This window comes from Artemia franciscana, chromosome 3 (assembly GCF_032884065.1).
Source record: "Artemia franciscana chromosome 3, ASM3288406v1, whole genome shotgun sequence".
NCBI lineage: Eukaryota > Metazoa > Arthropoda > Branchiopoda > Anostraca > Artemiidae > Artemia > Artemia franciscana.
The window spans coordinates 8,936,175-8,952,502 of NC_088865.1; the positions used below are offsets into that span (position 1 = coordinate 8,936,175).

The 16,328-nt window shown below is 33.3% G+C and overlaps 1 protein-coding gene across 1 annotated transcript; it reads left to right on the forward strand.

Moving 5' to 3' along the window:
* Positions 1 to 4,222: 4,222 nt before the first annotated feature.
* LOC136024840 (pyruvate kinase-like) lies at positions 4,223 to 10,489 on the forward strand. The gene has a single exon (XM_065700331.1). The coding sequence runs from the start codon at positions 4,230 to 4,232 to the stop codon at positions 6,240 to 6,242; it is 2,013 nt and encodes a 670-aa protein (XP_065556403.1). The 5' UTR covers positions 4,223 to 4,229; the 3' UTR covers positions 6,243 to 10,489.
* Positions 10,490 to 16,328: the final 5,839 nt, after the last annotated feature.

The window sequence follows — 16,328 nt, forward strand, 5'->3', positions numbered from 1 at the left end:
GATGTGTCAGGTGACGTCACCTGAAAAAACTGGATCAGGTGACGTCAAAACTGAAAAAACTAAAAAAGGCAAAAACTACAAAAAAAACTAAAAACTAATAAAAAAAATAAAAAAGCTAAAAAACTAAAAAAACTAAAAAAAGGCAAAAACTACAAAAAAAAACTAAAAAACTAAAAAAAAACAACTGAAAAAACTAAAAAAAGGCAAAAACTACAAAAAAAAACTAAAAACTAATAAAAAAAGTAAAAAAGCTAAAAAACTAAAAAAACTAAAAAAACTAAAAAAAGGTAAAAAACTAAAAAAAATAAAAAATAAAAAAAAACTAAAAAAAAGGAAAAAACTGAAAAATAAGCTAAAATAAAGGTAAAAACCAATAAAAAACTAAAAAGAAAAAAAGGAAAAAACTAAAAAAAATTTTCATCTAAAAAACTAAATGACGAAACTCAAAGAGAAAGCGACCAGGACAAAAGGAATGTTCGATTAGCAATCAACAAAGTACCGGGAAGCACCGGGACACAGGGAGTATGAATGACGACCAGGACATAAGTAAAAAAAAAAATTAACAAAACTAAAAAGAAGTTAAAAACTACAAAAAAACTAAAAAGAAAAAAAAACTAAAAACTAATAAAAAAACTAAAAAATCTAAAAATCTAAATAAACTAAAAAAGAAAAAAAAAGGAAAAAAATAAAGGAGAAAAACAAAACTAAAAAAGGAATGTATATACAGACCGGTACACCGGGATACAAATGACGACCGGGACACAGGGAATATAAATGACGACCGGGACACAGGGACACAACTACAACGGGGACACCGGGGGAAACAGGGGGATGTAAATGACGACCGGGACACCGGGACAGGGAATGGTCGATTAGCAATCACCATCAACAAAGCTCAAGGGCAATCATTAGAATCATGAGGCATAGATCTGAATACAGATTGTTTTCCCATGGACCATTATATGTTGCATGTTCAAGAGTCGGTAAACCTGACAATCTATTTATATGCAAAGACAATGGGACAGCAAAGAATGTTGTATATTCGCAAGTTTTACGTAGTTAAAACCATATATATATATATATATATATATATATATATATATATATATATATATATATATATATATATATATATATATATATATATATATATATATATATATATATCTATCTATATTCACAGGTGGGACATAGGGACACAACTACAATGGCGCGTAACTATTATGGCGCGTAACGACTTACGCGCGCGGGGGGGCTTGGGGGGGGCGCGAAGCGCCCCCACCAACTAGGTGTTGGGGTGGCGCGAAGCGCCACCCCAACAGCTAGTATATATATATATATATATATATATATATATATATATATATATATATATATATATATATAAGTTGTATGTATTTTTGTGTCATGGGTTTGCATATGACCTCTGAAAAATAAAGAAGAAAAAGAAAACTGAAAAAAGAAAAAAAGGGTAAAAAACGAAAGAAAACTAAAAAGAAAAAAAAGAAAAAAAGAAAAATAAATTAAAAAAAGAAAAAACCTAAAAAGAAAAAATCTAAAAAAAAATAAAAAAATTAAAAAAGGTAAAAAACTAAAAAGAAAAAAAGCTAAAAAAAACTAAAAAAGCTAAAAAACTAAAAAAAACTAAAAAAGAAAAATCAAGAAAGAAGAGAAAAAATATTTATATATATATATATATAAATAAAAAAGCTAAATAAAAAACCTAAAAAAAGAAAAAAAATAAAACTAAAAAATAATAAAACTAAAAACTAATAAAAAAAATAAAAAAGAGAATAAAAAACAAAAAAGACAAAAACTAAAGAAAAAGAAATAAAAAATAAAAAACTAAACAAAAAGTAAAAAAGAAACAAAATAAAAAATGAAAAAAACTTTTGAATAATGAGTATTCAAAAAAATTGAGGCTCTTTTAACTTTATTAATTTGTTTAAAATGTAAAAAACTGGGAATTGCACAAATATTTCAATACATTTTGACAACAGATTAAATTAATTCGAAAACCTTAAAACAGATACTCAAAAGTTTAAGGTTTATTATAAATTGTTGAGCTTTAGCATGCTTGGCACGTAAAGATTTTTCTAAGTGTCAATGTTAGAATGAACATTGACAAATTGAAAAACATTGAGAAAGATAGAATGTTACCAAAAAGCAAAACCAGGCTTGCAGCTCAAAGAGAAAGGGCCAGACTAGGAACGTGCAATTTACGTCAACGAAGGCGTGTCGAGGAGCTACTAGAGCAACGCGAAACCAGACTTGCACTTGACAGAGAAAGTAAAAAAAGAAGGCGTTTCGAGGAATCACCAAAGCAACGCTTAACCAGACTTACTGCTGAAAGAGAAAGTAAAAAAAGAAGGCGTAACGAGGAATCAGAAGAGCAATGTGAAAACATGCTTGTGGCCTTCAGAGATAATGCCAAAAGAAAGCGTGCCGAGGAATCACAAGAGCAACGTGAAAATTATCAACTGTTATTCAGGTTAAGCCCATTCGATGATTATAGCTTAAGTAGATGTGTTCAAATCGGGACTATCTCTAAATTTTGTCCGTATTGCAAAAAGATTGATCATTATGACGTCATGTGTGTATTTTGAGTATTTCTATATGACGTCATTATAGGAATCAAACAGGCTTGCGGGTCAAAGAGATAATGCCAAACAAGAGCAACTTAAAACAGGGCTGTGGCTAAAAGATAAAGTAACAAAAGAAAGTATGCCGAGGAATCACAAGAGCAACGTGAAAACAGGCTTGTAGCTCAAAGAAAAGTTACCAAAAAAATCGTGCCGAGGAAAAAATTGTTTAAAATGTAGAAAACTGGTAGTTGCACAAACATTTCAATATATTTTGATAATGGATTAAAGTAATTCGAAAACCTTAAAACAGAAACCCAAAAGTTTGAGGTTTATTAGAAATTGTTGGGCTTTAGAATGAATTTACATCAACAAAGGCGTGTCGAGGAACCACGAGAGCAACGCAAATGTATACCAAGTAATCACAAGCGTGAAAACAGGCTTTAGGCTCAAAGAGAAATTACCGAAAAACATTCATGCCGAGGAATCACAAGAACAACGTGAAAACATGCTTAAGGCTCAAAAAGAAAATGCCAAAGGAAAGTATGCCGAGGAATCACAATAACAACGTAAAAACAGGATTGCGGCCTCAAAGAGATAATGCCAAAGGAAAGCGTGCCGAGGAATCACAAGAGCAACGTCAAAATTATCGCCTGGCATTCAGGTACAGCCCAGTCGATGATTATAGCTTGAGTAGATGTATTCAAATCGGGACTATGTCTAAAATTTGTACTTATTGCAAGGCCTCGAAATTTAATGGAGAAACAATGGAAATGTGTTGCACCTCAGGAAAAGTTAAACTTCCTAAGCTGGCTTCACCACTAGAGCCATTGAAGACTTTAAGACGTTACAGACTAGAAGACCGGGACACACATGACGACTGGGACACCGGGACACAGGGACACAACTACAACAGGGACGCAGTATGGGCAAAGGGGGGATATATAAATGACGACGGGGACACAGGGAATATTTGATTAGTAATCACCATCAACAAAGCTTAAGGGCAATCATTACGAAAATGCGGTATAGATCTGAATACGGATTCTTTTCCCATGGACAATTATATGCTGAATGTTCAAGAGTCGATAAGCCGGAAAATCTATTTATATGCACAGAAAATGGGACAGCAAAGAATGGTGTAAATTTGCAAGTTTTACGTAGTTAAAAACATTTATATATTTATCCATCTATATTCACAGGTGGAACACAGTGACACAACTACAATGGTGCGTAACTAATATGGCGTGTAACGACTTACGCGCGAGGGGGGCTTGGGGGGTGCAAAGCGCTTCCCTCCCCCCAACTAGGTGTTGGTGTGGCGTGAAGCGCCACACCAACAGCTAGTAGTTATATAAAAAATAGTATTTCCTTTAAAGTTTTAACAAAGAAATCTGATGGGTGAATTGAAAATAAAGTAATTCTTGAAAATGATAAATAAAATAATTTTATTTTATGGATCAATAAAATTATCTTGAAAACTACAAAAATATTTATGGTGTCTGAGCATTAATTTCAGTTTTTTAGATAAAACTTCAAAAATGCCTGAAAAATTCTAAAATTAGTTGTCATTTTTAATAGGATCCTGAAACTTGACATGTGGTTTTTTGTGTATTAACAAGTAACATGGTGTTATCTGATTCACAAATGATTAATAGTTTCATCACTGGTATTTCAGTTATATGTGCTGGAATAACAATCTGGTGGACAGTAAGAAAAAATAGAATATTAAAAACAGACACAAAATATTGTAGGAATCTTCATCATAATAGGAAGTGTGAGGTGAAACGAGCTAATGAGGATGAGACTACTCAGCTGATGAGCCAGCTAGGGACAAAAAAGTATATTAAAATAAAAAAAAGAGTATATCCCTCCGTAGAGTATATTCAAATAATACAAGATCTTGAAACAACTGCACCAGAGTTACCAATTCAAACACCGCAAAGCACTGAAGTTGAACTATATATCCGAGATGAGAATGAATCCAATTTTTCGGATGAATCCCAGCCTGAATCATTACTCCCTAAAACTGAATATCGAGAAACCGCTCAAGTTAGTGACGCTGAGTGCACTGAAAAAGGTCTTGCAGATGGTATATATAAGGTGCAATCTAGTAATACAACTAACATTGAATATTTAGCTGGTTTGGACTTTAAGCAAAATCCAAACTTTTTGCGGCTTTCTCGTATTATTTGCACTATTGGTCCCTCGTCTGCAAATATTGAAATACTTGAAAAGATGATTGAAGCTGGTATGGACGTAGCACGTCTAAATTTTTCCCATGGCTCTTACGAATATCATGCAAATATAATCACATTAATTCGTCAAGCAGTCGTTAATATAAGAGCAAAAAGTATTGTAGCATCTACGTGTATAGTACCTGTGGCAATAGCACTTGATACTAAAGGTCCAGAAATCAGGACTGGTATTTTGGAGGGGGGTGCAACATGTGAAGTAGAACTGGTAAAAGGACGTGAGATCCAAATCACAATTGACAAAGCATTTGTTGAAAAGTGTTCTGCGCAAGTTGTTTACGTTGATTATGTAAAAATCACCGAGGTGGTTCAAGTGGGTTCAAAAATTTTTATAGATGATGGGCTTATTTCTTTGGTGGTCAAAAGAATTAAGAAAAAACAACTTATCTGCAGTATTGAAAATGGAGGTACCTTGGGAAGTAGGAAAGGAGTAAACCTACCAGGAACTTGGGTAGACTTGCCAGCTGTATCTGAGAAAGACAGAGAAGATCTTCTTTTTGGTGTTGAACAAGGAGTTGACGTTGTTTTTGCCAGCTTCATAAGAAATGCTGATGGTGTCAGACAGATTAGGAGTATTTTAGGCGAAAAGGGTAAAAATATCCTTATTATTTCTAAGATAGAAAATCATCAAGGTTTGGAAAATTTAGATGAAATTATTGCAGAATCCGATGGTATTATGGTAGCACGGGGAGATCTTGGCATAGAAATTCCAGCAGAAAAGGTATTTGTTGCCCAAAAAGCGATGATAGCACGTTGCAATATTGCTGGAAAGCCTGTCATTTGTGCTACTCAAATGTTGGAATCTATGGTAAAAAAGCCGCGCCCTACTCGAGCTGAGGCTTCTGATGTTGCAAATGCGATCCTTGATGGGGCTGATTGTGTTATGCTTTCTGGTGAAACAGCAAAAGGAAATTATCCTACTGAATGTGTTGAAACTATGGCCAGTATTTTAAAAGAAGCTGAAGCTGTTGTACGGTATAGACAAATGTTTAGTGACTTAATAGGCTTGCTAAAATATCCAACAGATCATGTGAATACAGTGGCAATTGCTGCTGTTAATGCTGCTTATGCGTGCAAGGCATCGGCAATAATCGTGCTTACAAGCACTGGCATATCGGCCCAAATTATTGCAAAGTTTAGGCCTGTTTGTCCTGTTGTAGCAGTTACAAGGTCCTTTCAAGCTGGTCGTCAGTGTCTTCTATGGAGAGGTATTGTGCCTTTCCATTATTTGGACGAGCATAATCCTGATTGGTTGAAAGACGTAGATTCAAGAGTCCAAAATGCCATTGAATATGGTAAGCGTCGTGGATTCATTAGGTCAAGAGACTCTGTCATCCTTGTTATGGGGTGCCATCGCGGATCGGGTTTTACCAATACTATTAAGGTTATGGCAGTTGAAGACTAAGATAGAGTCTTATGTTCTATTTAGGCTATATCTGACTATTATTCCGTTTTTAGATGGAACCCATAGAATATCGAACATATTTATTGAATTTAATGTAAAAAAAACAACTACTACAATTATCTCGATATACAGAGTATTTTTACATTATAACAAAACATCGAATGGCGGCTCGAAAAAAAAAAACGATAACTTGACGACTTTCAAGGGGACAAGAATTTCCAGAGAAATTGCTTACGGATTGTTCAGGGTACTCGGCTGACTGACCGTATTTCAAACATTAGGTTGAACGAAACATGTGTTTCAATCACGCTTTCTAGGACTATAATGAAAAAAAAGGCTGAGATGGCTAGGGCATGTTCTGCGGATGAAGGATGACCGATTGCCTAAGATTGTCCTTTTTGGGCAACTGTCTAGGGCTAGACGGAAAGCAAGTCATCCTCGTCTGGGGTGGGAGGATGTCATATAGAAAGATTTAAAGGAAATGGGAACTTCCTGGGAGGAGTAAAGAGGGAGGCTTTGAATAGATTGGGATAGAGGAGGAATGTACGTAGCTGTGTTGGCCTCAGGCGGCTAGGTGCTGCGGCGAGTTGTTAATAGCAGTAGTACAGCAATTTCACTTAATTATATGTGGGACTTGTTTGACTAACTATAGCCTCTGGGTCTAAAAATAACAGCAATTTTTTTGTCTATTATGCCAACTTTTTAAGCTACTGGATGGCTGTTTAAAAAAAAAAACTCGCACAAAATGCGTATAAAGGGAATAAACATACCAAGTATACTGTTGATAAAAAACAGTTTCATTCAGTCTCTTATCCAACGGTAAACAGAGTCGTGCAAGTTAAGGTAAATACTATCACATATAACTTATTACCCTTGTCAGTAAAAAGTACAACAGGATTTTTCAGGAAGTAAGCCAGGCAAATTTAATTTGTCTGCCTGACTTATTTAATTAAATAACAAGTTTGATGCTGTAACCAACGAATTCATAGCTTACTAAGAGCTAAAATACTCCTGGGAAATGAAGGATATTACATTATACTTTTTTGATTGGATCGTCCCCTCCGTATAAAAAGTAAGGATACCTGTTATATCCGTGGTGCTGCCCAAGAAGGAATCAAACTGGCCACTTCAAGGTTAGAGTAGATTATCTCTTAAATTTTTTTTATAAGTGAGACACATCAAGCTTGGATTTAAGCTATTGATGAACAGTCCCTTTTCAATTGCATTAGAAAAACCAGCCTCCATTAAACCCTTCACGTTATACTAGTACGGAGCTCCATCATCGTTTCGAAAGTACTCTTCTTTTTACCTTTGTTCTTCGAAGGAGCTGAAAAAAAAAATTGTAAATTTTCCAGGTTTCCATGAGAGGCTGTAGGCCTGTCGAGGGGTAAATTTTTTGAGGAGGGGTATTTTGTTGAAAAGATGGGTTTTTATGCTTATATCACGATAAAAGGCAATCCCAAAGACGAACCTCCTGTACCCTGTATTCAGTCACACAAAAGAGCATTTTCACTGTGTGACGGTCAACTTACCAAGACAGGAAGACGTGGGTCGCAAAATGAGTTTTAAATGCCTTCCCCTCTTAATTGTACAAATCAAGAGCAGAATTGAAAGAGGCTTTTTTTATTATTAAATGATGAAAACCAGAGTACAAACTGAAATCAATCAATCAGCCACGAAGTTGTATGTATAGACTAAAGCGTATATCCTTCAACCTGTATAATAAGGGGTCAAGTTCATTCAATGCTCTCGTCAGAGTAAGACGCATTTTAAGACCTATGTGTGGATTTATGTGAAAAATATTATTTCATGATCTTTTGGATACTCATTCAATGCTGAAAACATTATTTCAAGAACTGTTGGATATTTAGTGAATACGTATTAATATTTGGATATCAGTACAATTTTAATGTACAATGGGACGTAAAAGGAAAAATCCGAAACGAGAAGGTACGAATATTTCATTAGACACCTCAGATGATAGCTCTAGCTCGAAACCGGAAATATCAATACTAGCTGCAGATTTTAAGCAAATTCTTGAAATCGTAAAAGAAAATTGCAATAAATTAGACAGCTTATGCAATCAATTAGGTACTCTTACCTTGTAGTAAGAGTCTGGTCGATAATCTGGATAAAGAACATTCGGCTCTTAAAAATAAGATTGTTAATAGTGAATCGAAAATTGGAAAAATTGAAAATGATACCTCCTGCCTCAAATTGCAATTAAAAATTTGTACCGATGAATTAATAAAATTAAAAAGAAAAAATGAAGATTCAATGTGTCAGATTGTGAAATTGGAAGCCGCCTAGTTAGAAAATAATATCATCATATGGAATGCAGTATTTTAGGATATTGATAACGCTAAAGCTTTATTTTCAGAAGTTGTTCGTCATGGATTAGAATTGCCTGAAGTAAATTTTACAATCTCGCAATATGACAGAAATCGTAAATTCTTAAAGGTGACACTAAATAAAAAAGACGACAAGTTTTCTATTATAAAAAATGCCAGTAAGCTGAAGGACAAGACATTTCATGGAAATAATAGCAACTTTTTTATTAGTGATGATGTGCCAGCCGAAATTCGAAAAATACGTAAGCTGATTTTAGCAAAACGGGATAAATTGCGGAAGATTCCTAGATATGAGGCATGGATATCAAAGGGGATTCAGACAAACTTGTTTGTGAAAAGACCTGACGGCTCAATTACAAAATATCCATTTAGTGATAGCATACCAGAGGTTGACGACTTTCCAAACGTCCAAGGACATGAAGGCCTACATCTTAGTTTTCCAAGCGATGTTTCAGTGAAATAAAATCATATCGTCTAACAGTAAAGCGCCCTGTCAGTATGTTTTAAAATATACAAGTAGGAAGCGTTTAATCATTTTTTTTCTCGTATTTATTTGTTTTTAGTTATCTTCTCACTAATTTTTGTTGCTCTATATATTTATTACGATTCTTTCTCTTTAGTCATCTATTTTTTTTATGTTTTTTTAATGCTTTTTCTGAAGCACACAGGGGTCTTTATGAATAGCGGTAGAATATTGAAAGAATTTGTCTTAAAATGAAGACATTTCTCTTTTCTTTTCTTAGTTGTTTCTGTGTGAGTTACCTTTTATTTTTGTTTGTTGGGCGCATGGGTCGTGGTGTGGTTATTCTTGACATGGTGATAATATTTGATAATGGATAGAGATAGTGATGGAATTCCATCATCAAGGTTAAAAGAATTTGAGGGAGATTCTCTTTTGTTTCATTCAGTTTTCCAAAATATTGTAGCTAGTGATAATAAGGATAAAAGCAGCATATTAAATATACCAAAAAATCAATATTTATTTTTGAATGGATTGGCAAAGAAAAATTCTAGAACAAGGAGGATATCGTTTTGGAATTGCCGGGGCTGGAGGACTGCAAGGGATACAATTGACACTTTTCTATCGACATCAGATACGAACGTATTCGGTTTATGCGAAACTTTTTTATATGAGTTTTCAATTGAAAGTATTCATGTTGATGGTTATCAATTGTTTCATGTTGGAAGGAGTATGCAAAAGAAAGGTGGTCTTGGTGTCTTAATTAAAAGTTGCATACCAGCCCGTGCAAGACTAGAATTTTTGCCGATGTATATTGAAATGTTATTTGAATCTTGTGTTGTCGAATGTTTTTTTTTCCAAATAATGAGAAGATTCTAATCGCAGTTGTTTACCGTAGTCCGTCAGCTGGTCAGATGGAGTTTAGGAATTGTTTTGAAAAATTCATGGATAAATTAGCTAGTCTTAATACATCTTATCTAGTTATGAGAGATTTTAATATTGACTTAATGAACCTTGTTTCTTCTAATCAGAATAGACTGGATAGTAACACTTTGAAGTTTTTAGAATATCCGCTATCTCATGGATTATATCCTGTATGTCTTGTACCATCCAGAATAACTGATACGTCATATTCACTAATTGATAATATTTTTTTATCTGAAAGTGCTGTTAGTACATATGTCATTCCTGATGATTCATCTGATCACTGCATACTTATGGCTGATTTTTTGCGATATTTCCCGTATAATGAAAAGAAGTCAACTAAGCGAAGAGACTTTGGGGAAAGAAATTTGTTAAAATTGAAAGAAGCACTAGGTGATGTAGGGTGGAGTTCAGTAATTGATAAAATGGATCCGGATCAATCCTTAGATAACTTTTATAATATACTAGCTGTTGGGGTGGCGCTTCGCGCCACCCCAACACCTAGTTGGTGGGGGCGCTTCGTGCCCCCCCAAGCCCCCCCCGCGCGCGTAAGTCGTTACGCGCCATATTAGTTACGCGCCATTGTAGTTGTGTCCCTATGTCCCACCTGTGAATATATATATATATATATATATATATATATATATATATATATATATATATATATATATATATATATATATATATATATATATATATATATATATATGTTTTTAACTACGTAAAACTTGCGAATATACAACATTCTTTGCTGTCCCATTGTCTGTGCATATAAATAGATTGTCAGGTTTACCGACTCTTGAACATGCAACATATAATGGTCCATGGGAAAACAATCCGTATTCAGATCTATACCTCATGATTCTAATGATTGCCCTTGAGCTTTGTTGATGGTGATTGCTAATCGACCATTCCCTGAGTCGCCATCGTCATTTATATATCCCCCTGTGCACCCCGGCGTCCCCTTTGTAGTTATGTCCCTGTGTCCCGGTCGTCATTTATATTCCCTGTGTCCCGGTCGTCATTTGTGTCCCGGTGTTCCAGTCTGTGATTTCTCTTTGAGTGTCCCGGGCGTCATTTATATTCCTTGTGTCCCGGTGTCCCGGTCGTCATTTATATGCCCCTGTGCCCCCCGGCGTCCCCATTGTAGTTGTGTCCCTGTGTCCCGGTCGTCATTTATATTCCCTGTGTCCCGGTCGTCATTTGTATCCCGGTGTCCCGGTCTGTATATACATTCGTTTTTTAGTTTTGTTTTTCTCCTTTATTTTTTTCCTTTTTTCTTTTTTTTCTTTTTTACTTATTTTTATATATATTTATTCATATTTTTTTAGTTTTCTTTTTCTCTTTTATTTTTCAGTTTTTTCCTTTTTTTTAGTTTTTTTCTTTTTTAGTTTTTAGTTTTTTTTTAGTTTTTTACCTTTTTTTAGTTTTTTTTAGTTTTTTTTTTGTTTTTTAGCTTTTTTAGTTTTTTTATTAGTTTTTATTTTTTTTGTAGTTTTTGCCTTTTTTTATTTTTTTCAGTTTTTTTTAGTTATTAGATTTTTACCTTTTTTAGTTTTTTTTAGTTTTTTAGCTTTTTTAGTTTTTTTTCTTTTTAGTTTTTTTTGTAGTTTTTACCTTTTTTAGTTTTTTTCTTCTTTTGTATTAGTGTGAAATAATTCAGACGTCATATGCGGACAAACATGACGTCACCTGATCCATCCACAGATCCACACACAGACAACTTATTTTTATATATATAGATAAGATATAATCTGGCGTAATAGACATAGTGTAACAGACATAAAAGACAGACAACTTATTTTTATATATATAGATTTTTATATATATAGATACAGTTTCTTCTTTAGTTTTTTTCTTTTTTAGTTTTTTCTTTTTTTTAGTTTCTTCTTTTTATTGATTTGTTTTCTTCAATTTGTCAATGTTCATTCTAACATTGACACTTGGAAAAATCTTTACGTGCCAAGCATGCTAAAGCTCCAACAATTTATATTAAACCTCAAAATTTGGGGTATCTGTTTTAAGGTTTTCGAATTACTTTAATCTATTGTCAAAATATATTGAAATATTTGTGCAATTCCCAGTTTTTTTTTAGTTTTTTCTTTTTTTTTAGTTTTTTAGCTTTTTTAGTTTTTTTTTAGTTTTTTATCTTTTTTTATTTTTTTACGTTTTTTCTTTTTATGTTTTTTCTTTTTTTTAATTTTTTTAATTTTTAATTTTTTTTAGTTTTTTCTTTTTAGTTTTTTTTTTAGTTTTTTACCATTTTTCTTTTTTCGAATTACTTTAATCTATTGTCAAAATATTTCGAAATATTTATGCAATTTCCAGTTTTTACATTCTAGTTTGTTTTCTTTTATATATATAGAAGATATAATCTGGCGTAACGGACAGACAACTTATTTTTATATATATAGATATAGTATATATATATATATATATATATATATATATATATATATATATATATATATATATATATATATATATATATCATGAAAAGAGAAATCACCAATGCTACAGCACAAACACAAAAAAAAAAAAAAAAGACAGAAGGAGAAAAGGAAGACTCTTTTCCTAAATTAGTGATTAATATAGACCAGCACTTGAATGAGGCCTTAACCCTACTCATCCATACAATCACATAGGTCAAACAGCATAGCCACACACAATCAACCATAAAGAATAATCCATGGACAGGCAGTCATGTCGTCAATAAGTATAAGTCGTCATTTACCGAACAATAGAATAAATAATATAGACAAATAATTCAGAGGCAACACCCAACATAAGGGCTCATCAGGAGAATACACTGGCCTATATAGGGTTTCGCCACTTTAAATTCTCTACCCAGTACAGTGTTGTGGCTACCACAGAATATCCATGGCAACCCCGCGTCAGGTATCACCCCCAAAATACATGCCTATGAAAAAAAAACAGCAAATGTAAAACAACCAAGTAAAACCAAAACAAGCTTATCCTATTAATATATCCCTCCCTTTAGCAACAATAGGTAAACTAAATATTATAAATTTTACCAAATCACAAATATTAACACATTGCAAAAAAAAACCTGAATGAACTAAACAATTATAGAATTCATCTTTACCATGTGGCTAATTTTTTTAAAAATCCGCTCTATATATATATATATATATATATATATATATATATATATATATATATATATATATATATATTATATATATATATATATATATATATATATATATATATATATATATATATATATATATATACCAACACCTAGTTGGTGGGGGCGCTTCGCACCCCCCCCCAAGCCCCCCCCGCGCGCGTAAGTCGTTACGCGCCATATTAGTTACGCGCCATTGTAGTTGTGTCCCTATGTCCCACCTGTGAGTATAGATAGATATATATATATATATATATCTATATATATAAAAATAAGTTGTCTGTCCGTTACGCTAGATTATATCTTCTATATATATAAAAGAAAACAAACTAGAATGTAAAATCTGGAAATTGTATAAATATTTCGAAATATTTTGACAATAGATAAAAGTAATTCGAAAAAGAAAAATGGTAAAAAACTAAAAAAAAACTAAGAGAAAAAACTAAAAAAAAAAATTAAAAATTAAAAAAATTAAAAAAAGAAAAAACCTAAAAAGAAAAAACGTAAAAAAATAAAAAAGATAAAAACTAAAAAAAAACTAAAAAAGCTAAAAACTAAAAAAAAGGAAAAACTAAAAATAAAACTGGGAATTGCACAAATATTTTAATATATTTTGACAATAGATTAAAGTAATTCGAAAACCTTAAAACAGATACCCCAAATTTAAGGTTTAATTTAAATTGTTGGAGCTTTAGCATGCTTGGCACGTAAAGATTTTTCCAAGTGTCAATGTTAGAATGAACATTGAGAAATTGAAGAAAACAAATCAATAAAAAGAAGAAACTAAAAAAGAAAAAACTAAAAAAGAAAAAACTAAAGAAGAAACTGTATCTATATATATAAAAATCTATCTTCTATATATATAAAAATAAGTTGTCTGTCCGTTACGCCAGATTATATCTTAAATATATATAAAAATGAAACTAAACTGAAAAGCAAACTGAAACTAAAAATGTAGAAACTGGTAATTGCATAAATATTTCTATATATTTTGACAATAGATTAAAGTAATTCGAAAACCTTATAACAGATATTTATAATTTTGAGTTTTATTATAAATTGTCGAGTGTTTGCATGCTTGGTACGTAAAATTTTTTTCTAACATCAATGTTAGAATGAACACTGAAAAATTGAAAAACATTGAAAAAGGTAGAATGTTACCAAAAAGCAAAACCAGGCTTGCGGTTCAAAGAGAAATGGCCAGATTAAGAATGTGCAATTTACGTCAACGAAGGCGTGTCGAGGAGCTACCAGAGCAACGCGAAACCAGACTTGCTTCTGAAAGAGAAAGTAAAAAAAGAAGGCGTGCCGAGGAATCAAAAGAACAGCAGGGAAACAGGCTTGAGGCTGATAGAGAAAGTAAGAAAAGAAAGCGTGCCGAGGAATCAGAGCAATCTGAAAGTTATCGCCTGGCATTCAGGTACAACCCAGTCGATGATTATAGCTTGAGTAGATGTGTTCAAATCGGGACAATGTCTAAAATTTGTCCCTATTGCAAGGCCTTGAAATTCAATGGTGAAACAATGGGAATGTGTTGCGCCTCAGGAAAAGTTAAACTTCCTCTATTGGCTGCACCACCAGAGCCATTGAAGACTTTCCTTACTGGAAATACGTCAGAATCTAAGCGTTTTTTGTCAAAAATCAGACAATACAACTCATGTTTCCAAATGACGTCGTTTGGAGCCCAAATCGAAAATCCAGATCAATTTATGTCTACTTTCAAAGTAAAAGGGCAAATTTATCATAAAGCAGGGTCCCTTCTACCATTCTCAGGCGAGAATCATAAATTTTTACAATTGTACTTCATCAGTGATAGAAATTCTGAATTGAATGCACGTTGCGAAATTTCTCCCAACGTTGAAAGGACAATCGTTTCCCAATTGCAACATCTTTTCCACGAAAATAATAAGTTAGTCCGTCTGTTCAAAACAGCCATCGATTTGATGCCTACTGATACTCATAAAATTGTTATTTCCGCTGACAAAACGCCTCCTGGCCAACATGTGCGTAGATACAATGCTCCGACTATCGACGAAGTGGCAATCGTTATGGTCGGTGATCAGTTTTTACCTCGAGATATTATTCTACATAAGCGAAACGCTCAGTTGTTAAGAATTGCTGAAATTCATCGATGCTACGATGCCCTACAATATCCTATCATTTTTGGGGATGGAGCCGACGGCTATCACTTTAATATTAAATTGATGAATCCAGCCACTAACAAAGAAATGAATAAGAAATGCAGTGCAATGCATTATTATTCCTATAGACTAATGATTCGGCAGGATGAAGAAAATTATATTTTAAAATGCCGTGAATTGTTTCACCAATTTGTCGTGGATATGTATGCTAAAATTGAATCAGAACGTTTGCTATATATCCGCCTGAATCAGACCAAGCTCCGCTCTGAACAATACATTCATTTGCGAGATGCAGTTATAAATGACGGTAATACCACAAACGTTGGAAGATTAACAATTTTACCTTCGTCATATGCTGGCAGTCCCCGTCATATGCATGAATATGCTCAAGATGCTATTGCGTATGTTCGTCTCTATGGTCGTCCAGATTTATTTATTACATTTACATGTAATCAATCTTGGGACGAGATACTGCAGCTTTTACTTCAAGGACAATCGGCGGTTCATAGGCATGACATTACGGCACGTGTCTTCCGGCAAAAGTTGAAATCACTGATAAACTACCTTGTAAAACATGAAGTGTTTGGGTCAGTGCGATGCTGGATGTACTCAGTGGAATGGCAAAAACGAGGTTTGCCACACGCACATATACTAATCTGGCTACATAAAAAAATTACTTCAAACGAAATTGATGATGTGATTTCCGCTGAAATACCTGATAAAAATGTCGATAAGGGGTTACATGATATTATTGTAAAAAATATGATACATGGATCTTGCGGTGCACTGAACGAAAATTCACCATGCATGGCCAAAGGAAGGTGCACAAAGCAATATCCTCGACTTTTAGTACCCAAAACAATTACTGGCAATGATGGTTACCCACAATATAGAAGAAGATCTACTGAAGATGGCGGTAAAACAGCAATAATAAAGAAGCGTAACGGTACCACAATCGAAGTAGATAACCAGTGGGTTGTTCCATATTCCCCTTTATTATCAAAAACATTTAATGCACACATAAACGTTGAATACTGTAATTCCGTAAAGGCAATCAAA

Excerpts from the sequence above, each read along its gene's own strand:
- LOC136024840 (XM_065700331.1), top strand. The coding sequence starts at position 4,230 with ATGATTAATAGTTTCATCACTGGTATTTCAGTTATATGTGCTGGAATA.